The 22,204-nt window shown below is 36.9% G+C and overlaps 4 protein-coding genes across 5 annotated transcripts; all 4 read left to right on the top strand.

Annotated features, from left to right (window-relative positions):
* On the top strand, window positions 1,359-6,256 carry LOC18611212 (probable receptor-like protein kinase At5g24010). 2 transcript variants are annotated; one of them, XM_018114206.1, is made up of 2 exons: window positions 1,359-4,047; window positions 6,007-6,256. In XM_018114206.1, the coding sequence occupies exon 1, from the start codon at window positions 1,521-1,523 to the stop codon at window positions 4,032-4,034; it is 2,514 nt and encodes an 837-aa protein (XP_017969695.1). In that variant the 5' UTR covers window positions 1,359-1,520; the 3' UTR covers window positions 4,035-4,047; window positions 6,007-6,256. The 2 variants fall into 2 exon arrangements, with proteins under 2 accessions (XP_017969695.1, XP_017969694.1); XM_018114205.1 differs by lacking the exon at window positions 6,007-6,256 and adding an exon at window positions 4,321-4,562.
* On the top strand, window positions 6,625-10,353 carry LOC18611211 (probable receptor-like protein kinase At5g24010). The gene is made up of 2 exons (XM_018115068.1): window positions 6,625-9,259; window positions 9,882-10,353. The coding sequence occupies exon 1, from the start codon at window positions 6,635-6,637 to the stop codon at window positions 9,242-9,244; it is 2,610 nt and encodes an 869-aa protein (XP_017970557.1). The 5' UTR covers window positions 6,625-6,634; the 3' UTR covers window positions 9,245-9,259; window positions 9,882-10,353.
* LOC18611209 (probable receptor-like protein kinase At5g24010) lies at window positions 11,796-14,567 on the top strand. The gene has a single exon (XM_007047344.2). It carries the CDS (start codon window positions 11,862-11,864, stop codon window positions 14,403-14,405), a length of 2,544 nt encoding a protein of 847 aa, XP_007047406.2. The 5' UTR covers window positions 11,796-11,861; the 3' UTR covers window positions 14,406-14,567.
* On the top strand, window positions 16,182-19,135 carry LOC18611208 (probable receptor-like protein kinase At2g23200). Its single transcript, XM_007047343.2, has one exon. The coding sequence runs from the start codon at window positions 16,351-16,353 to the stop codon at window positions 18,880-18,882; it is 2,532 nt and encodes an 843-aa protein (XP_007047405.2). The 5' UTR covers window positions 16,182-16,350; the 3' UTR covers window positions 18,883-19,135.

Raw genomic sequence — 22,204 nt, 5'->3', positions numbered from 1 at the left:
AAACTACGAATCCCAGCTAATGATTCTAAGACATATAGGATATAGCAACCTCTTTCATTAATCGAAATTAATTTTGATATATTTTCTAAAATTAAAATGATTTTTTTGATAGTTTACAAAACATAAAAATATTCAAAAATTATAACATTATAGAGTGAGATACAAATTTTGTAACAAATATGAGATTTGATGAAAATACTCCAACTACTAAATTAAAATTTAGTTTTTGAAGATTTTTAACAAAATTTTCTAAATGTATCAATTCAAAGATAATTTATGAAAAATATTTTATCATACAAGACTTCATTAAAATTTAAATATTTATGAAGTTTCTATCAAAATAGATTGTATATTCGTCAAAAATATTTTTTTAAAATAACTAAAAATAAATTTTCAAAAATTTTGAAATTTCAAAATTTCATAACCATTAGCTACTTTGAATTTGTCAAAAATATTTATTTGTAAGAAAATTCACTAAAATTCAAATAATTCAAAATTATGGTGTTTTTATCAAAATAAGTTGTGTATTCGACAAAAATAAATTTAAAATGATTTCAAAGTTTCCATAACCATTTCACCTTCTTTGAAGACTTATAGCTTACTTCCGTTCATTTTGAATATCGGATCAACCAGATTCTTTCCTTTCCGTCTGCAGCTTCCTATCTACAGCCATTTTTCCTCTTATTGCTTCCGTTTTTTATTCCTAAGGATGGGGAATCGCTGATAGAATAGCATATAAAATTTTTAAGATTAAAATGCCCTAACTCTTTTAAAAAATTACAACCAAAGCCTTATAAATATTTCTTCTTCTCTTCCTCCTTCTTGTTTCCTCTCTCTTCCCATTCCTGCCTCTCTCCTACTGTCTCTAAATTTTCTCCACCCACCACCTGATGGCGGAGGCGACGGCGAGGCTTGAGGACCGGATTTGGAGCTCTCCGGCGTTGTTCAAACCGCACAACTTGCCTTTGTATTTTTTTGGGTTTGTCTACTTTCTAGAAGGATAATAAGTTCTGGGCTGCTGCTTTTGGGCTCTTCTGCATCAGCCCAGAGTCTAGCATAGAGTCCCCTGCTTGAACTTTTAAGACAGATGCATCTTTGACTTGACTGACTCATTTTTACTTGTTTGCACATAATTTCTAACACATGATTATCAAAGAAGTTCATGGTTAACCAAGTAACTGTCGCTGAACTAAGAAAAGTCAGAAACGTTGGTTCTGGGACAAAAGGGGAAACAAATAGGAGTAAATGCCGTGATCAGAATTGACATGCCAAGAAATAGATATTGCCTTTTAGAAACTATTCTGCTTGGCAACATCAGAGGAGCTCAATTATTTTTCTCAAGCAGAATACATCCACACTTGATTATCAGGTCAACCAAAGTCTTCCCTTTCCATCTGCACCTTCCTTGCTCATTATTATCATTCATTAAAACTGGTCCTTACTCCTTAGTGCTGAGATATATACTTAATTACTTCCACTAGACAAGGGAAAAAAACAGGAAAAAGAGGAAGGCCGTTCCAATGGAAAAACTGCTCTTCCTTAACGTTCTCTTGCCTTCGTTTCTTCTCCAATTCTATCCTGATCTGATTCTCTCAGAACCTTACGTTTTTCCAGATAAATACTTCATAAACTGCGGGTCGTCTTCTTCTGTGAAACTAGGCAGCAGGAACTTCGTTGGTGACAAGAATCCCAACTCCTTCCGCGTTGAAAAAGGCAAACCTGTCGAAGATACCAGCCAGTCAGTCGGCTTATCTCTCTACCAAACAGCAAGGTTTCATACAAGCCCATTTTCTTATAATCTCAACATCACTAAGACAGGCCTACACGTGGTACGCCTTCATTTCTTTCCTTTCATGTCAGGCCAGGTTAATCTGGTGGATGCTTTATTCAATGTTTCAGCTTCCCGTAAGTCTCTAGTATCGAATTTCAGTGTCAGAAATAGTTCTTTCCCTGTGATTAAGGATTTCTGGGTGCCTATCAATTCAACCAGCTTTAGAATTCACTTCATCCCGGCACAACAAACATCTTTTGCTTTTGTGAATGCTATAGAAGTTTTTCTTATTCCAGATCTTGTGGATGACCGAACTCTTGTGACTACGGCAGGAAGTCCGGGTAATTACCTAGGTTTGCCCTCTCAGGTGCTTAGAACAGTTCAGAGAGTTAATGTTGGGGGTCGACCCCTTAACGACCCAACCGCAATAGCATCAGAATGGGTTGCTGATGATGACTATATATTTGTTGGAAATTTGGCAAAAAATTGTAGCTATTTTTCTGGTAGACTAAACTATGATGATAATATAGGAGCCTTCCAAAACTTTGTCCCCGATCTTGTCTACAAAACTTGCAAAGAAGTGGACCTAACTAATAACCAGACATCAAATTCTGCCAACATTACTTGGCATTTCAACGTCAGCAAGAATGCTCGGCATCTTGTTCGGGTCCATTTCTGTGACATTATTAGTCCATCACCTAACGTTTTCAATTTCAATCTCTTTATATACGGTAGGTTCAGTCAAAATATCAATCCTTACGAGTATACTGTTCAGACAGCAGTTCCATTCTACTATGATTTTGTGGTTGACTCAGGTGATTCTGACTTTATTAGTATCAGTGTTGTCACTTTGGACGGATCCTTAGAAAAAATTGCCTACCTGAACGGGCTCGAAATAATGGAGTTCATCACAGAACCAGGCTTGGAACTAGGGGGAAGTGAGCCAAAAAAGAAGCCTGTACTGTTTATCATAACTGGTTCAGTTGTTGGGGTTTTTGTTATCTGTAGTTTGATAGTGGTATTCTTGTTGTGTAAGAAACGCATAAAAAGAAAGCCTTTTGAAACCATGGCTTCATATGGTACCCTTCCTTTTGGAGGAGCGAGCCTTTACGTTGGAATAAGCACCAAATCTGTCAATCCCCCTCCTGTTCCGAACTTAAACCTCAAACTAAAGATGCCTTTTGCTGAAATAATAGAGGCAACCAGTAACTTTGAGGCTAAATTGCTGGTTGGAGAGGGAGGCTTCGGTAAAGTTTATAAAGGAACTCTTCGGAATGGTCTCAAAGTGGCAGTCAAAAGAAGCGAGTCAAAACATGGCCAGGGCCTTCCAGAATTCCAAACTGAGGTCATGGTTCTATCCAAGATTCGACATCGCCATCTTGTTTCTCTGATTGGCTATTGTGATGAAGGGTCTGAGATGGTACTGGTTTATGAGTTCATGGAGAAGGGGACTCTAAGAGATCATCTTTACAACTTGAGTGGGAATCCAGAGAGATCATCTGCATTATCTTTATTGACTTGGAAGCAAAGACTTGAAATTTGTATGGGTGCAGCAAAGGGTCTTCATTACCTCCACACCGGTTCACAAGGAGGAATCATTCACCGTGATGTTAAGTCCACAAACATCTTGCTTGATGAACAATATGTGGCAAAAGTTGCAGATTTTGGCCTTTCCAAATCAGGTCTCCCTGGTCCAGATGAGTTCAGCACAGGAATAAAAGGAAGCTTCGGTTATCTTGATCCTGAGTATTTTAGATGCCTTCAGTTTACAGAAAAATCTGATGTTTATTCTTTTGGCGTGGTACTCCTTGAAGTGCTTTGTGCTAGACCAGCTATAATTAGCTCAAATAGGAAGGAGGAGATAAATTTAGCTGAATGGGGACTGTTTTGGTTAAAGAAAGGGGAACTTGAAAAGATTATCGATCCCTCAGTGGCTGGCCAGATTAATCCTAATTCATTGAGAAAGTTCAGTGAAATGGTTGAGAAGTGTCTGAAGCCAAATGGAGTCGACAGGCCTACAATGCTTGATATCTGCTGGGACTTGGAATACACATTGCAACTAGAGCAAACTGCAGTGCGGAGAGAGCCACACGAGGACAGCACAATAGATGCTTCTCTGAACATGTCCTCACGTCCATTTCAGCGTTTGCCTTCAAATAACTTGCCAATTGAGAAAGATGATGTGCCTATGGTGAGGGATGATGGTTCTGACACAACAGCAAGTGGAGTTTTCTCCCAGCTGAGGATTGATGGTGGCAGATAGTCTCAACAGGCTGGTAATTTGTCTTTTCAGTTGCAACTCTTGTCACTATATTGATGTTTAATGCTTCTTTTGTTGTATGAAAACCTGTGTTAAGTAGCTCTGACCTCATTATAATTCAGTAGTTTCAAATAAACTCAGAATAGAGAGTGAAAGCTTTGATTTTTGAATCTCAAGGAAATTTGTTGAATTATCAAAGATTCCTTGAATTAGAACTTCATTCACCTGTACAGAGATGGAATAACTATAAATGCTTTCTTTGGGTTAACACACATTTATATCAATGCAGCCATAAAATAAAACAAGTCACTTTATGTGGTCTGAGTTATGGAGCATCCCGGTGGCATCAACCATGGAACAGAGCTGCAAGAAGCTGTCCTTTTTTTCTTTTTCTTTCTTAACCTTAATTTGTTGTATTATCTGATTTCCTTCAATGGACAAAATTTAAGCAAAAGAAGTCCTTTTGCTTCTATAAGCATCATGTATGTTTAAAGATAGACAACTTCCACTGAACAATCTTTTATTCACATAGCCATCATTCACTTTTATAATTTCTTAATAATCTCTTACGCACAGATTTCAGAAACGAGAAAGTAATGAGAGAGAGAAATTGCAGAGGAATAAACAATCTTTATTCTTACTTTGATTTTTATGGAAAAAGTAACTTTGGGAAACTGATTTTACAATCCCGAATCTCGTTCCCTTATTTCCAAACAATTAAAATATCTGGGATGGGCTCTATTTCACCCGGGAATTAAGTCAATGAAGTGGAGGGGTTGGATTTAAAAGATCTTCTCCCGTCAAGTTTGATGTAATTTAAATCATTATAAAAAATTCGCTTAACATCCATAAAAGTATTCTAAAAATCTTGATAGATAAAAAATTTAACTTTAATTTCATAAAATTTTCAAAAATCAAAACCATTCTTTACAATAACTTGAGTTTGATATATCTATTTTATCAAAATTTATACCAAAATCATTTCAATTTATAAATATAACGTTATTATTTGTCAAAATAAATTATTTTTTTTCATCACTAATTTCCAAAGCCATTATCTAAGTATCAATTAAAATAAAAACTTAAAATACACAGAATCATTAGCTTAAGTTCTAATACCTAAATTGTCACACTTCAAATCTAAAAATTTAGGGTAAAACGACATCACATATTCATAAGACAAATCCCATAAGCATGTAAGGCAACAGATATCATACTAAACCAAATGTAGCACTTGAATATTTGACTTATGAATTGGTGCATAATTCTCTTGCTTGAAAGAATAGAATTTGAATCTCTCTTATAATAATTCTAAAAGCATCTTTACAATTTCCAAAATTTTAAGTCTCCAAATATAATACAAAATTTTCATTTAGTTAGCGTTCTGTTTTGTTAACATTTCTTTACAAACTAAAACCGAATACTCACATCAAAGCTTATAAAAAATAAATAGGCATATGCTAATCTTGTTAATCAAAATCTTGCCAAACAAATCTAGTTCTCCAATGATGCAAAAATACTGAAATTTGTAAATAAAAGTAATAAGTATAACCATTCAGCAAGTAACTAACAACATACTTCACAACATTTAGGTCAAAATTATCAATAATCATAAAGATATCAAAACAAAATTTAGGTAATATCATTCATAAACATATTTTCTCCAAAATTATATTTTCAAATAACAAAAGTAAATATAATTCCACTTCATATAATATAATTAACATAATTTCGTAAATATTACCGATTTTAGTGATTTCTTGTAATATGCTAGAGTCATACTTAACCACTACGACATAAGTCAGAATCGAAAATAAAAATCATAATAGAGAGTGAAAGCTTTGATTTTTAAATCTCAAAGAAATTTATTGAATTATCAATAAAGATTCATTGAATTAGAACTTCACTCACCTATGCAGAGATGGAATAACTATAAATGCTTTCGTTGGGCTAACACACATTTATATCAATGCAGCCATAAATGAATCGAGTCACTTTATGTGGTCTGAGTTCCGGGGCATCCCGGTGGCATCAACCATGGAACAGAGCTGCAAGAAGCTGTCCTTTTTTCTTTTTTTTCTTAACTTTAATTTGTTGTATTATCTGATTTCCTTTGATGGACAAAATTTAAGCAAAAGAAGTCCTTTTGCTTCTATAAGCATCATGTATGTTTAAAGATAGACAACTTCCACTGAACAATCTTTATTCACATAGTCCATCATTCACTTTTATAATTTTTTAATAATTTCTTTTGCACCGATTTCAGGAACGAGAGAGAGAAATTGCAGAAGAATAAACAACCTTTATTCTCATTTTGATTTTTATGAAAAAAGTAACTTTTAGGAAACTGGTTTTACAATCCCTAATCTCATTGCCTTGTTTCCAAACAACTAAAATATCTGGGATGGGGTCTATTTCACCAAGGATTAAAGTTAAAGAAATGGAGGGGGTTGGGGCTAAACCAACATTATCCTTGACTCTAAGCTTTTCCAGGGTAGTTATATAATTTTATGTCTCTTAACAAAAGGAGATTCGACGTCAACCCAGAAGTCTTTTTTTATTTATAAAGGAGAAGAAAGGTCTGGTCTTTCTTTACAGTGGTAATGCATGTTTATCACTTAATTTTAATTCATCCAGCCAGGATTCTCTTACACTTTCCCTCACAGAAAAAGCAGCAACCCCCTGTTTCTGTGGAAATGCTTCACTCTTTCTCGGTTCTGTTCTTACTTCTCCCACTACTCCCATTCTGTTTACTCTTTCTTTTCTCACCAGCTGAAGCTGTTGATGATACTTACACTCTTCCTAATGAGCACTTCATTAACTGTGGATCAAAGTCTAATGCCACCTTTGGAATCAGGAACTTCACTCAAGACCAAAATTCTGGTCCCTTCTCTGGAAAAGGAAGCAAACCTGTCAAAGACACTAAACCTTCAGCTGATACACCGATGCTATATCAAACAGCAAGAATATTCGGACGCCCTTACCCTTATAAGTTTAAAATCAGCCAAAAAGGCACGTACCTGGTACGCCTTCATTTCTGTGCTTTCACATCTTCTGTAAGCTTAGCAGATGCTGTGTTTGATGTCTCAGCTCAACCTACTGCCTCCGGTCCATGGCTTTTACTGTTGTCGAATTTTACCATGAAAAATAGTAATGAATCAACTGTGATTAAGGAATTCCTTCTTACAGTTGGAGCTGGTAAATTTGAGATTTACTTCATACCTTCTCAAATATCACGTTTGGCTTTTGTTAATGCCATTGAAGTCTTTCTTGCCCCTACTGGCTTCATTCCTGATAATGCTACACGCATAAATTTCTTAGGGATTAAAGGCAATTATCACGGTTTACTTTCTAATGTTTTGCAAAAAATTTATAGAATCAATGTTGGAGGTTCCAACATCACAGCAAAGACTGATACACTTATGAGATATTGGATACCAGATGATCAGTTTTTGGTCTTTCCAGGGTCTGCGGAAAACTGGCATAGGCAGTATGTTAAATTAGAATATGAGCAAGGAGCTAACGGTTCAACTAAGTTTATCGCCCCAGAGGATGTCTATAGGACTGCCAAAAAATTGACAAGCGGGCAGACAAATTTTTCAAATATTACTTGGCGTTTTAAAGTCAATGAGCATGCTAGGCACTTTGTTCGAGCTCATTTCTGTGATTTGATTAGCCCCTCACTTCATTATCCTGGGCTAAATCTCTGTATCAATGGAATATTTTGTCAGTTGATCAGTCCATTGGAGATAGTTAAACGGCTGGCAGCTCCCTTTTATGCTGATTTTGTTGTTGATTCTGGAAAATCTGGAAATATTGACGTAAGTGTTGGCCCATATTCTAATACAGACCAAACTGCCTTTCTGAATGGCCTCGAGATAATGCAGCTAATGGAAAATTCATATTCATCTTTTGTGCCACCCAAGCGAAAGAAGAAAATCTTGGTCATTATTGCCGGTTCACTTGGTCTGGCATTTGCATTCATTATAATAGTGATTGTGCTAGTTTGTCTGGTTTGCTTGAAAGGAGATCCAGGTAAAATTCAACGTTTGCCATCTTCTTTGGCTCTTCTTGGAGGGTGGAGTGTAAATGAAATGTCAACTGCTAGAACTGCTGGTCTTAGTCTATGCCTTGAATTAAGGATACCCTTTGCTGAAATACAGCAAGCAACACAAGATTTTGATTCAACATTTTTCATTGGTGAGGGTGGATTTGGAAAAGTATATTGTGGAACACTTCGTGCTGAGAAGGTAGCTGTTAAACGAAGGGCACCAGGACACAAGCAGGGTCTTGCGGAATTCCAAACAGAGATAATGGTACTTTCTCGAACTCGCCATCGTAACCTTGTTTCCTTGATTGGATACTGTGATGAAAGGTCCGAGATGATATTGGTTTATGAATTCATGGAAAAGGGGACTCTTAGAGATAATCTATATGACACAAATGGCTGTTCTAAACAAAATGGATTGTCATGGACGGAAAGACTTGAGATCTGCATTGGCACAGCAGCAGCCCTCCATTACCTGCACACTGGTTCAGCAGTGAAAATTATTCACCGGGATGTTAAGTCAACAAACATCTTGCTTGATGAAAATTACACAGCTAAAGTATCTGATTTTGGTATTTCAAAATCAGGTCATTCTGATCTAACCCTGAATCATACAGATGTAAAAGGTAGCTTTGGTTATTTGGATCCAGAATATTTTGTGTCTTCTGAGTTGACAGAGAAATCTGATGTGTACTCTTTCGGAGTGGTACTTTTAGAAGTTCTCTGTGCTAGACCAGCGATTATCAACTCACCTCAGAAGGAGGAGGTGAACCTAGCAGATTGGGGTTTGCTTTGGCTAAAGAAAGGGCAGCTTGAAAAAATTATTGATCCTGTCCTAGTGGATAAAATAAACCCTGATTCATTGAGAAAATTTGGTGAATTAGCTGAGAAGTGTTTGGAGGCAAAGGGTACTAAGAGGCCTACTATGCACGAGGTGTTATGGGACTTGGAATATGCATTGAGCCTACATACTGGAATAAGTAGAGAACAACCTGATGAAAGCATAACAAATTCTTCATTGCAGTTTGGACCGCCTGTGCTTCTGGATGTACCAACTTGTAGCTTCCTAATTGAGGAAAATGAACAGTCCATAGTCGGTAACCATGGTTCAGATACATCAGCTAGTGAAGTGTTCTCTCAGTTGAAGTTCGCTGGTGCTAGATAATCCCATTAGTACAAGGTACCAAACATGTTTATCAATATCTCAGCAGTTTCTGATATCTGTTAGCCTTCTATTATTATTATTTGCTCAGCCAAAAGTAGATTTTCATTAATAAGCTGCACGAAGCAGAGAGAGTACAAAACAGTGTAGATGCCAGCAACTGGCTAGCAAAGACAGTGACTAGTAATGTCCATAGGGAGTTGGCAATGCTAAATCCACATACAAGACTAAGAAGTAAACATAAACTTGGAAACCAGCATAAAAAGTAATCTAATTCTCCATCATGGCAACAAACTTAAAAAGTACTCTCCCTGTAGGTGCGGCTGCCACGATACATTAGCCTTTTATTATTTTGATTACCAAATCGTGTGAGAGTGGAGAAACTTAAACGTCTTCCCCCTTCCCCCAACCCCAAAGTGTGAAGAGAAGCATATTCCTCTTCGTAATATCAATTAGCTGTAACACATCTTGTAGGATCTTAAAAATTGGTAATCTTGTGTAGGTCAGATTCTCAACCATGTTGAAGAATAAATGTTGTTATCTTTACTCTTTTGTTCCTAGGATTTTTCTTCAGCAAAGAAATTTCATTCTGTCAATTTTCAACTAATAGCATGGCTAACTAATATAAGCGCTTGACCAGGGTAGTGAGATCACTCATATCATGTGAAACTTTTAAAAGCTGCTACCAACCTCACCGGGATGTTAGATGAACTCCAGCAAATCAACTAGAGCTGGAATGAGGATTGACTCAAAACAACCAGGTTCCTTTTCTGCTAATTGATGGATGATGTACCATGTATGAAGTGCTTGTAACATAATAATCTAAGATCTTCTGAAGTAAATGGGAAATACGTATGATTGTTTCCAGTTAGAATCAGTTTTCTTACTTGTTGCTGTTAGAGTTAAAGCTCGCATTGACTTTATCATTTTGTCTATTATGTATTTTGCTTCATTGTACTGGTTGTTAAGTGTTGTACACCAGTGTTTATGAGGTGCATTTGTGCATGCTTAGCTTTATAACACTTGTCTCTTATGTTAACCGGTATTAATCTTGTATAACTTGTGTAAATATTTTGGTCGTAGATGAATGAAACGTGTGAACCTTTAACATATTCCTCTTTGTTTTAGTTTTTTCTCTTCTCCTGACCAGAGCAATGCATGATTGCATCTGCTCTGTTACAATTTCATCTTTTCTTCACAGTTTCCTTACAGTTGCTCCTTGCAAGTGTTTTCATAAGACCCTCTGTAGCTACAGATCACAAAGGTGCTAAATAGCTGGAGGCACATGATTGCGAGCATTGAATTTTACTAGTGTTGGGCCTTTTTTTTGTATACTTCCAGTAACTCATAGGAATATCAGTTGAGCATTCCTGGAGGCACATCGGTTGAATATCATGACTTTTGCATCCCACCTTCTCTCCCAAAAATTTTCGCAAAGCATGAGATCTTCAAAATCAATCCGTCATATAACATGTCAAATTCAGCAACATCAGTGAGATTTAACCATGCTAGGAAACTATATTCTGGCAGCTGAAGATCACCTTCAAGCAATATTCAACTAAGAAATCTGTGACGCAGGTTATGTAAACTGGCTTTCTAATGAACAGCAAGATTTTTAATCTTTTTAGTAGCATCAAGGTGGCTTAATATAGCAGACGTCTAATTAATTGTTAACTGAACTACGGAATCTTTGGCTTCAGATTAGCATACGGTTAAAATGCTGTGGGACTTGCAGATGAATTTTCCTTCTATTTACTATTGATTTTGGTTCATCTGGGGAACAGCTTGTTGTTTGCTGGTTTTTCATGATAGACAGCTTGGTTTAAATCAATGAACTCATTTCTAATCCCTAAAGCAAATGATCAAACCTATTAAAGCTTTCCACATAAAGAAGATGTCATTGGCAGATGAATTGCACTTTGGTTTTATTTTATTTTTAATTATCATCAATTGCAACCGCTCAAAATGATACGTAAAACACCAATGTTACATGCAAAATCACAGCTCTGTTTGTTAGAATTGTGACTTCTTCTCTTATTAATTCTTTCAGAAAAACTTGTCAATTTCTCACCATTAACAGAGAGGGGCTTGATAAGTTAACCAACTTGCTGGGAAGGATCAGATTGTATGTGAACGCAATCACTTCGGTTCCTTTCTCCACACCAGGGATTAGTTATACGATGCTTCTTTATTAAAGTAACCCAGAAAAAGATAATCCTACTTTTTAGACTGCCCCCTCCAATAATTCATTTCTTTTAACAGTCTCTCTAATCTTTTCGGAGTCTACTTTAAGAAAATTGCAACACTTCACAGTTTCCACAACAAAAAGTAATGAAAAAAGGAAGTGTCCCAGCAAATTCTTTAATGGATTCTGCATCACATGGAAACAGACATCTGTTAGTGAACTATGTCAATCATGTGTTTCACATTATATCTCCAATTTTTTCCCGCGTAAATACAAGTCAACAACTACCTCGTCCATCTTTAACATTATTTTAGAACTTATTTTAATTTAATTTTGCTATGCTTGATTGATTGTCACCACCTTTATTCTGTTTTAAGGTGTCCACAACCTTCACTGGCCTTCAAAAAAGTTGGCTACTACCATCTCATTTCTCCTATGGAAAACTTTCACCACCTGGAGATTCTTTTCCCACTATTCATCTTTCTCCTACCCCTACAATTCTTTTCTCCTCTGCTTCTCTCATCGGCTTACACGCTTCCCGAGGAGTACTTCATCAACTGTGGATCAAGGTCCAACTTCACAGGCAGTGGAAACCGGAACTTTGTTGGTGACCTGAATTCTGGCTTTCATTCCCTTGTAGGACGAAGCAGCCCTCTTACGGATGCAAGCCCCTCAGCAGGCGTATCTCTACTCTATCGGTCTGCAAGAATCTTCCGACAGCCTTCTTTCTACGAGTTTGTGATAAAAAAGAACGGCACCTACTTTGTACGTCTCCATTTCTTTGTGTTTTCATATCCTGCAAATCTAACCAATGCTAGATTCAATGTTTCAGCTTCTGGATTTTGGTTATTATTGAATTTTAATGTCAAGAATAGTAGTGGTTCTCCTGTCATCAAGGAATTTTTTATCACCATCAATGTAGGAAGTTTTAGAATCAACTTCATACCTTCTGAAGGATCACATCTAGCTTTTGTCAACGCCATTGAAGTCTTTCTTGCCCCTGAAAGTTTCATCCGTGATAATGCCACTCGCATTACTCCTGCAGGAAGTAGAAATTCTTTTGACCGTTTGCTGTCTCAGGTGTTACAAACCCTCTACAGGATTAATGTTGGAGGGCTTACCCTCACACCAGAAAATGATACACTGTGGAGGACCTGGATACCAGATGATAGTTTCTTGTTTAATTCAGAAGCTGCTAGGAACAGCGAATTTTTCGCTGATACACCTAAATTCCAACTTGGAGGAGCCACAGAATATGATGCCCCAAGCCTTGTCTATAAGACTGCAAAAGAATTGAATATAGATGATAGCAGGCAATTGAATTTTTTCAATATAACTTGGAGTTTTAATGTGAGTAAGAATTCTTTATACTTTGTTAGGGTGCACTTTTGTGACATTATTAGTGTATCTCTTGATGCTATTATTTTCAATCTCTATATCTACAAAAAATTTAGAGAGAAGATCAGTCCGTATGATCAAATGGGCCAGTTGGCAGCTCCATTTTACATTGATTTTGTGGTTGATTCTGATGAATCTGGAATAATGAACATAAGTATTGGCCCTCGACGTGATTCTCAGAATCAAAACGCCTTCCTGAATGGGCTGGAAATAATGGAGTTAATGAAGAAATCAGATTTTGATTTGTTGCCAGAGAAGCCTAAAAGTAAATGGAATAGTCTCTTCGCTATAGTTGGCTCCGTTGGTGGTGGGGCATTTGTTATTGTTTTGATAGTGATAGTGCTTCTGAGTTTGAAATGCAGGAAAGCAAAACCTGAACAATCCTCAGGTTGGCCCTTGTCTATGCCTCTATGTGGAAGAGGGAGTTCTTACAACAGGATGTCTGAAAAATCTGCCAATATATCCCCTTCCAATTTGAATCTTGCTCTGAGAATATCTTATTATGAAATTGAGCAATCAACCAAGAACTTTGCTTCCAACTTGCTGATTGGAGAGGGTGGATTTGGAAAAGTCTACGAAGGCATGTTTCGTGGTATGAAAGTTGCTGTGAAAAGGAGTGAACCAGGACACGGCCAAGGCCTTCAGGAATTCCAAACAGAGATTGTGGTCTTATCTCAAATTCGCCATCGTCACCTTGTTTCCTTAATTGGATATTGTGATGAAAGATCTGAAATGATATTGGTTTATGAGTTCATGGAAAAGGGCACTCTTAGAGACAATCTCTATTGTTCAACTGCCAATCTTGAGAACTCATACAGTGCACGATCCGAATTATCTTGGAAGCAAAGACTTGAAATTTGCATTGGTGCAGCGAAAGGCCTTAATTACCTACACACTGGTTCAGCTGGAGGAATCATCCACCGGGATGTTAAGTCAACAAACATCTTGCTTGATGAACAGTTTGTGGCCAAAGTTGCTGATTTTGGTCTTTCAAAATCAGGCCTTCCCGATGTAGAACTCAGTGTTGATGTAAAAGGTACCTTTGGCTATCTGGACCCTGAGTACTTCATATCACTGCAATTGACAGATAAATCTGATGTTTACTCTTTTGGAGTTGTACTCCTGGAAGTACTTTGCGCTAGGCCAGCAGTTGTCACCTCAAATAGGAGGGAGGAAGTGAACTTAGCTGAATGGGGAATGCTTTGCATGAGGGAAGGTCAACTTGAGAAAATTGTTGATCCAATGCTAGTGGATAAAATTAACCCTAACTCACTGAGGAAGTTTGCTGAAACAACGGAGAAGTGTTTGAAGCCATCTGGTAGTGAAAGGCCTAGTATGCGTGATGTGTTGTGGGACTTAGAATATGCACTGCAGCTTCAGCTAACTCAATTGAACAGAGAGCCACTTGAAGACAGTACAACTAATGCTTCATTGGAGTTTTCAATGCCTGCTATCCAACGTTTACCTTCCCATAGCTTTCCAGCCGTTGATGAAGAAGATGCAACTGTAGTGTTTGATGATGCTTCAGATGTAACTGCTAGTGAAGTATTCTCAAAATTGAGGATCGGTGATGCCAGATAATTTCCAATGGTTTAAAGGTAAAACTACGTTTTGTAACTTCCCTTTTCCTTTTTCTTTTTTGTATATTTTTCTGTTTTATCCGCTTTTCATAAATCTTGATGTTGCAAAAGGACTCACTGCCAGGATGATTTGTAGGTTATAAATTATAATAGAGATCACTTTTGGAAACATTTTCCTTTTCTTTCCTCTTTTTTAAGAGAATTTAGAAGAAATATATTGTTTCTGGAAAAAACTAAGAACACAAGAACAGAGAGAGGATGAGAAATACAGAGAGAGGAAAACAAAGCTTATATACTCTCCTAGATACAAGCAAGACTCCATAGATTTAGCCTCCGCAAAACAAAATTAAAATGAGTCAGCTGAGCACAGAGAACGATGATACTGTTTTCTGTGCTCTGCAACAGTAGCAACAAACATGGCGCTCAGGAGTTAGGACTTACATTGACAGCACTTCAGTGCGTAAAAGGGCAATAACAAACAAAGCATAAAACGGCAAAACATGGTGCCGCATGACACTAAACAACAGACTCATGAGTGAAACGACACAAGAACACACGTTTTGAACAATACACCTTGGTAATGTAAAATAAGCAAAACTACACCGTCTTCTTCAAAGGTTGTCTTCAATCTTCAAATCATCGTTGGTTCTCGCCATTCCTCTTCTGCTTCATTCCCAGAGAAAAGATTAATTCTTCAACACTCTTTTGAAGACTCAGCGTTGTGAAATAGGTTAGTTTTTAGCACATAGCTCCTCCAACGATGCCTTTACAGAAATGGAAGGTCAAGGTAAAAATAATGACAGAGAATCTGAAACTCTATAAGTTTATAAAACAGGATTTTCGTAAAAAAAAAAAAAAGTTTATAAAGCAGACTATGTTACACTGAGGTGGGTGTATAGAGCTGAACAAGCTCAAAAAAGGTACTTATATCTGACTGTTTGCAACACTTGCATGTCTGCTTGATACGACCATCTAACTATTGCTTTATGAGGATGCGTGAGGTGAATTTTACTACAAGTTATATTTAGAAACTGAAAAGTGATACATTCTATTTCTACATTGCTACCAATGCTTATGTGGTTGGCACATTGGTGCAACCTGTTGTGATAATGCCTTGCTTTTTGTTGAAAGTGGACTTTATCTTTCCTGGCATTAATGCTACATTCCCACGCCACATATGAGTTACTCTTTATTCTGCCTTTTTCTTCTTCTTCTTTTCTGAAACGTTGGACCAAATTCAATTTCTAAAATGAAGGAGCTAGCCTCAACTTTCTCTGTCTCCTGATTTGCACGAGAATGCATAAATTAGGTGCCCTGGAGTTCAAAGCGACAGCCATTGAGAAATGTCAGAGCTACTTACAAACAGAATAGGTGTGCATACTGTGAGAGCAAGAGAGAAGGAAAAAACTGGTACCTTGACAATATTACAACTGTTATAATAAAATACCCTGGGTTAGGCATGTTAGGCTTCTGTTAAACTGTTAGATAACAACTCAAAATCCCGGGCGGGGGGGTGGTGGGGCTGTTTTACTTCAAAACAATGACTTATGGTGCTCAATGATTGTCTTCCGTGGGGCCTGTGGCAACTGTGGTGTACATCAAAATGCAAGAAGACAATTAATCATTTTGGACACTTCCTAGATATTTCTTACAAGTTGGCAGCTACTTTGAAGCTTACATAGGTATCCCACTGTTTGTTGACTAAGTAAATGCCCGTAAAGCCAAGACTATCCTTTACTGCATAAACAAAATCTATATCATACGAGGGCGTTTAAAACATTTCCCAATGCAATTTCCTAGAATTTTCTCAGAGCATGTTTTGGTTCACAAGTCAACCCAGGTTCCCTACGTCAACTCATCTCCAACCCTTCAACTAATTCATTTGATTCACTGCATGGCATTGCCCCGACTGAAGAGGGAAAATTTTAAGCAAATACAGCGGATCAATGGAAAAATTTCACTGGGATAAACTCCATGAACCTTTAAGTCTTCTTCTTTATCTGGTCCTTTTCTTATCGTATCAGGTGCCATCTTCAGCATACACTCTTCCACACAAGTATTTCGTCAATTGTGGATCAAAAATCAACATAAACGTCACTTCTCGGACCTTTGTTGGTGACCTGAATTCTGATTCCGTCTCCTTTACCAAAAAGAACAGCTCTGTCAGAGACAACAGTCAGTCATCAGGAACACCATCTCTATATCAAACCGCAAGAATTTTCTGGCAGCAGTCTTCGTACGAGTTTGTAATCAATACTGATGGTACTTATCTGGTACGCCTTCATTTCTTCAATTCATCGGGTCTCCCAGCAGCTGTTTTTGATGTTTCAGCTTCTGGCTTTATACTCTTGCATAATTTCACAGTCCAAAATAGTAGCAGCTTTCCTCTAATAGAGGAATTCATCTTAAGCATTCCTATCGGTAAATTCTTCATCTACTTTGTTCCTCAAGGATCTTCTTTTGCATTCGTCAATGCCATAGAGGTCTTTCCTGCCCCTCCAAATTTCATATATGATGAGGCTACACAGATTAGTCAAGGAAATCGTAGTGATGAGTACAAGGGTATACTCTCTCGCGCTCTGAAGACAATTCACAGAATAAATGTTGGAGGCCAAACCCTTACACCAGAAAATGACACTTTATTCAGAACATGGCTTCCTGATGATAATTATCTGTATAATCCAGACACTGCAAAGAATAGCCAGTTTTATGCAGGTAGACCTAATTATATAGATCCTGTTAATGAATTTATTGCACCAGATCTAGTATACAAGACTGCCAAAGAGATGAATATAAATACCAGTAGGGCATCAAATAACTTCAATATAACCTGGTCCTATGATGTGACTAGCAATGCTAAGCACTTGATTCGGGTTCACTTCTGTGACATTGTTAGTCAATCACAGAATGTTTTGCAATTTTTTCTCTACATAAATAGCAACTTCGTACAGGAAATCAATCCTTTTGAAAAAGTGAGGTCATTGGCAACTCCATTTTTCATTGACTTTGTGGTTGATTCTGATGATTCGGGACTCATGAACATCTCCATAGGCCCTGATACTAGTTTGACACAGAATCAAACAGCCTTCCTAAATGGGGTTGAGATAATGGAACTGATGGGGGAATCTGATTTGGTTCCCATATCAAATGAGTCCAACCAGAAGCCTATCTTTATAATTGTTGGTTCAGCTATTGGAGGTCTAGTTCTTGTCTGCATCTTGGGTGGTCTGCTGTTTATGGTTTTGAAACGCAGGAAGCCAAAAGCTGTTGAAACTTCAAATTGGACACCATTAAATGCATATAGAGGAAGCACTCACAGTAATGAGAAGATGCCTCAATTGTCAACGCTAAGCACAGAGGGAACCGTCATTGCTTCCCCTGTCCCTAACTTGAACCTGGGTTTAAAGATACCATTTGTTGAGATTCAGTTGGCAACGAACAACTTTGATAAGAAGTTGCTGATTGGTAAGGGTGGATTTGGCAATGTGTATCGAGGAACTCTCAGAGATGGCATGAAAGTGGCTGTGAAACGAAGCAAGCCAGGGTCAGGTCAAGGCCTGCCAGAATTCCAAACGGAGATCATGGTTTTATCAAAAATTCGCCATCGCCATCTTGTTTCCTTGATCGGATATTGTGATGAAGGGCTTGAGATGATACTGGTTTATGAATTCATGGAAAAAGGAACTTTGAGGGATCATCTATATAACTCAAAACTACCTTGTTTGTCATGGAAGCAAAGGCTTGAAATTTGCATTGGTGCAGCAAGAGGTCTTCATTACCTCCACAAAGGTGCATCTGGTGGCATCATTCACCGTGATGTTAAGTCCACAAATATCTTGCTTGATGAGAACCTTGTAGCCAAAGTAGCTGACTTCGGCCTTTCAAAATCAGGTCCTCCAGGTCAAAGCCATGTCAGCACAGGTGTCAAGGGAACTTTTGGTTATCTTGATCCTGAGTACTTTAGGACACAACAGCTGACAGAAAAAACTGATGTTTATTCATTCGGTGTGGTTCTTCTTGAGGTGATATGTGCAATGCCGGCTATCAATCCTACGCTTCCAAGAGAGCAAGTGAACCTAGCTGAATGGGCAATGTTTTGCAAGCAGAAGGGATTGCTTGAGCAGATTGTGGATCCATCCATAAAAGTTCAGATCAATCCCAACTCATTAAGAAAATTTGCAGAGATAGCAGAGAAATGTTTGCGAGAAGATGGCGATGATAGGCCTACCATGGGTGACGTTGTATGGGACTTGGAGTATGCCTTACAGCTTCAGCAAACAGCAGTTGTACGAGAGCCACATGAGGACAGCACGTCCAATGCTTCCAGTATATTACCATTTCCCATTCTCCAGCGTTTTCCTTCCATGAGCGCAGAACTCGGGGGAGATGATATGTCCATAACAAGGGAGGATGACTCTGACTCAGTCCCAACGGCAAGTGGAGTTTTCTCCCAATTGAGAATTAATGATGCCAGATAAATCATTCGGTTCACAAGGCATAATTTCCCAGTTTGATGTTCTTTGGTGTACGTATGTTTCATATTTGAGATTAAATAGGCACTGCTTTCTTACAGTAGAGATCTCTATTACAATGTTTGAACTTCAAGATGTAAATATAGAGGCATTTTCCAAGATCATATCTTTACCAGACCACCAGCTAGTTAAATTGTACCATAAGAGATGATTTCTAAGATTACTTTATCAGGAAAAAATAGGTAAGTTAAAGAAATTATTTCCATGATTCATTGAAGTGCTTCTGCCTGGTATTCAAACATGCACAAAATATTTAGAATCTTACCAGGTTGACATGGTTTAGAAGGCTAATGTACCGTTTTTACCCATGTAGAAAAATGTCTTTTTTTTTTCTGATAAAACAGTTAACTTGTATTTAAACACTAATTTTTTGGGCTTTGGGGAGAACTGTGAAGGCTCTGTTAGGGTGGGAGAAAACTGGGGAAGGTATGGACTAAATCCTGGTTAAGATCCCCCGCAAACATCCATCAGCCTTCTTCTGGGGAATGAACCCTGTAATCGTAAACCGATAATTAGACAAAACAAGGGTCTTGATGCAGGGCTTATCCTGCTCACTCCATTGAAGACCTAATATATTTGGTAGCACCAAACTGATAAGAGAAGGTCAAAAATACATTTCCTTCGTCATATACTATGCACACATGCCACCAATCACCGGCAACATTATTTGCTCCAAATTTATGGAAAAAATAAGAAAGACAGGGTATACTTCCAAGTTGCGAGGTAAACAATAAAGCGAAAGATATGAAAATGTATTTACAGCTCATAAATTGCTATATAATTTGGTAAACTTTTCTTTGACATAAAAAATACTTCTCTTCCAAGCCGTAACAATCTCTTTGAGACATTTGCTGTTGGATTTTTTTTTTCTTTTTTCGCATCCGCAGCTGATAACTATACCACACAGAATGAACAAATTCCCTATAATGTGTTATGAACCCAACAGAATCTATTTACATGACTGCTAGTAGCAGAACTTAAATATGTACCACACCCCTGATCGATTACAAACTAGAAAACCCAAAAAAAAGAAAAAAAGAAAAGAACAATATGAATCTGAAGGAGAGATTTCTAATGACCAGGGCCTTTCCTACTAGGTCCCGCAGCCATAGTCCTCACTTGCTGCTCTGCTAAAACCCGACCGCTTCTATCTTGAGCAGAATCGGAAGTTGAACTAATCCTAACATCTTTAACCCCGGGCACAGCTTCCCTGCTTTCATCTGATCCAATCTTGTTTGTTGATTGAAGAGTCCTAGAACAATCAACAGAAGCTGACTCTGAAAGAACCAGCATGGCCAATACCACCAGAACGGGACAGAAGTGTCTCATTGTTGATGTTGTTGTGATCTATGGTCGTAAGTGGTAAACGCCTTTGTATAATAAAGATTTTCAAGGCTTTCAAAATATTCTGTCAATAAAGCGAGGAGCTAAAAAGAATGGCTAAGGATCTCCAGTGAATGCAAAGGAAAGGACGGTTTGTGGCTTTTTGGAGTGGTTCCATCAAGGGAAGTATTTGACTGAATACCCTTTTGTGTTCGTAAGCCGGCGCTGAGTTTGAAAGCTAAAATAGTTTTACCTCCACATTTTGTCTTTGTCAGAACTCTTGACTTTGCACTTTACAGCTAGTTGCCAATTCTGGAAAAACCCAGGTAGATCACACCATGCTGGTTTCCTAGTTTAAATTAAACAGCCTAAGGTAAATTGTTCTTTCCTTTTCCTCCTTTTTTTTTTTTTCCTTTAATACAGTTAAACATAAGATAAAAATAAAAAAACTGGGTGAATTACTTAATAACCATACTACTTAAATATCAATTTTTATTACTTACTAAGATTTAAACTGTTTTTCAACCCTTCCTACAAGGGGAAAAGGATTAATACACTGTATGGTTCAAACATACAAAATGGAAAAGGAATCGAGCTAGGAGACATGAAATGGGAGGTGGAAAGAAGGAACAAAAGTACATAAAATTTGATATTCTAGATGCCTTTTTATTGGTAGGGGAATGAAAGTGAAACCATAAACCAATGGAAAAGAACCATTTTTTTTAGTTTGACAGGGTTTATGCTCCAAACTTGGAGGTGTGTGTACATGTAATTCCCAAGTAGCTCTTCTTAAATCCTTCCACTCTTTTTTTTTTTTTTTCTTTTTCACTTTCCTACTGTTTTCAACAATGTAACTACGAAGCGACGGTGCCAAACAAGGTCAAAATATGGAGAAAAGTCCCAAGTTGAAAAGATATATTTTTCTAGGGAAAGAGCCACTCAATGTGGGGAATCTCGTAATCCTTTTGCGAATAAAAAGGAAACAAAAGAAAACTTAAAAAGTTCTTCCTCCAGGATTGGAGGGTCGGAGGGAGTTTCGGTTTCTAGCAGAATCCATGGTCCACCTAAAAGAATGAATTTAACGGTGTCTTTGCCTGGACGTATAAATATAATTAAAGAGATGCGAGACACTCATGTAATGTATGGTTATTATTTATTAGAACATCGAACTAGAAAATATAGAAATTAGTTTAAAAGTGTGTATCAATATCATTACCTTCTAAAGTTTTACTTACCTTTACTTGTAATATGTAAAAAAGTTACTGACGTTTAAATTTTAAAAATATAATAAAATTTAGTAATTAATGGTATTTTACACGAACAAAATCAATCCACTAAACACTCATTGGAATATGACAAGATTATCAAACTTGTACAATATTTTTTTGCAACAACATAGTATAAAAAAAAACTTAGAAAATATTTAAGAAAAGAAGAAAAAATGATACTTTTTTCTATTATATTTGTGTATCCTTTTTACATCTGTCTATTTTAAATAGAAATAACTCTTAATTTTTTGTAACAGACATGACTCCTTTTTTATTTTTTTATTTCTAACTGATACAATTTTTCCAATAAACATTTTATTTCAAAATGTTCCAACATTATTTTCGTACTAAACTTGTTGGATTCTTAGTTCTTTCTTAATTTGGTTACCTTCGCAGCCATAATTCCTCTCTCAACTCTCCAATGAGATACCTCAACTTCCAATCAAACGTCTCAAAAATTAGAATTATTTAGATATTAGTTTAAAAGTTTAAATTCAAATTCTAAAATGAATGTGTAGATAAAATTTATAAAATAAAAAGAATTGATTGTATTACTTTCACTAAAAAATTTTCTTAATTCTAATAGTATTTGTAATTTATAGATTAATATTACAAAATTTCAGTTATATATAATTGAAACATTAATTTTCCTCTTATATATAATTGTCTTTTATTTA

Source organism: Theobroma cacao, chromosome 1 (genome assembly GCF_000208745.1).
Source record: "Theobroma cacao cultivar B97-61/B2 chromosome 1, Criollo_cocoa_genome_V2, whole genome shotgun sequence".
Taxonomy (NCBI): Eukaryota; Viridiplantae; Streptophyta; class Magnoliopsida; order Malvales; family Malvaceae; genus Theobroma; species Theobroma cacao.
This window is presented reverse-complemented; position numbering and strand designations above follow the sequence as displayed.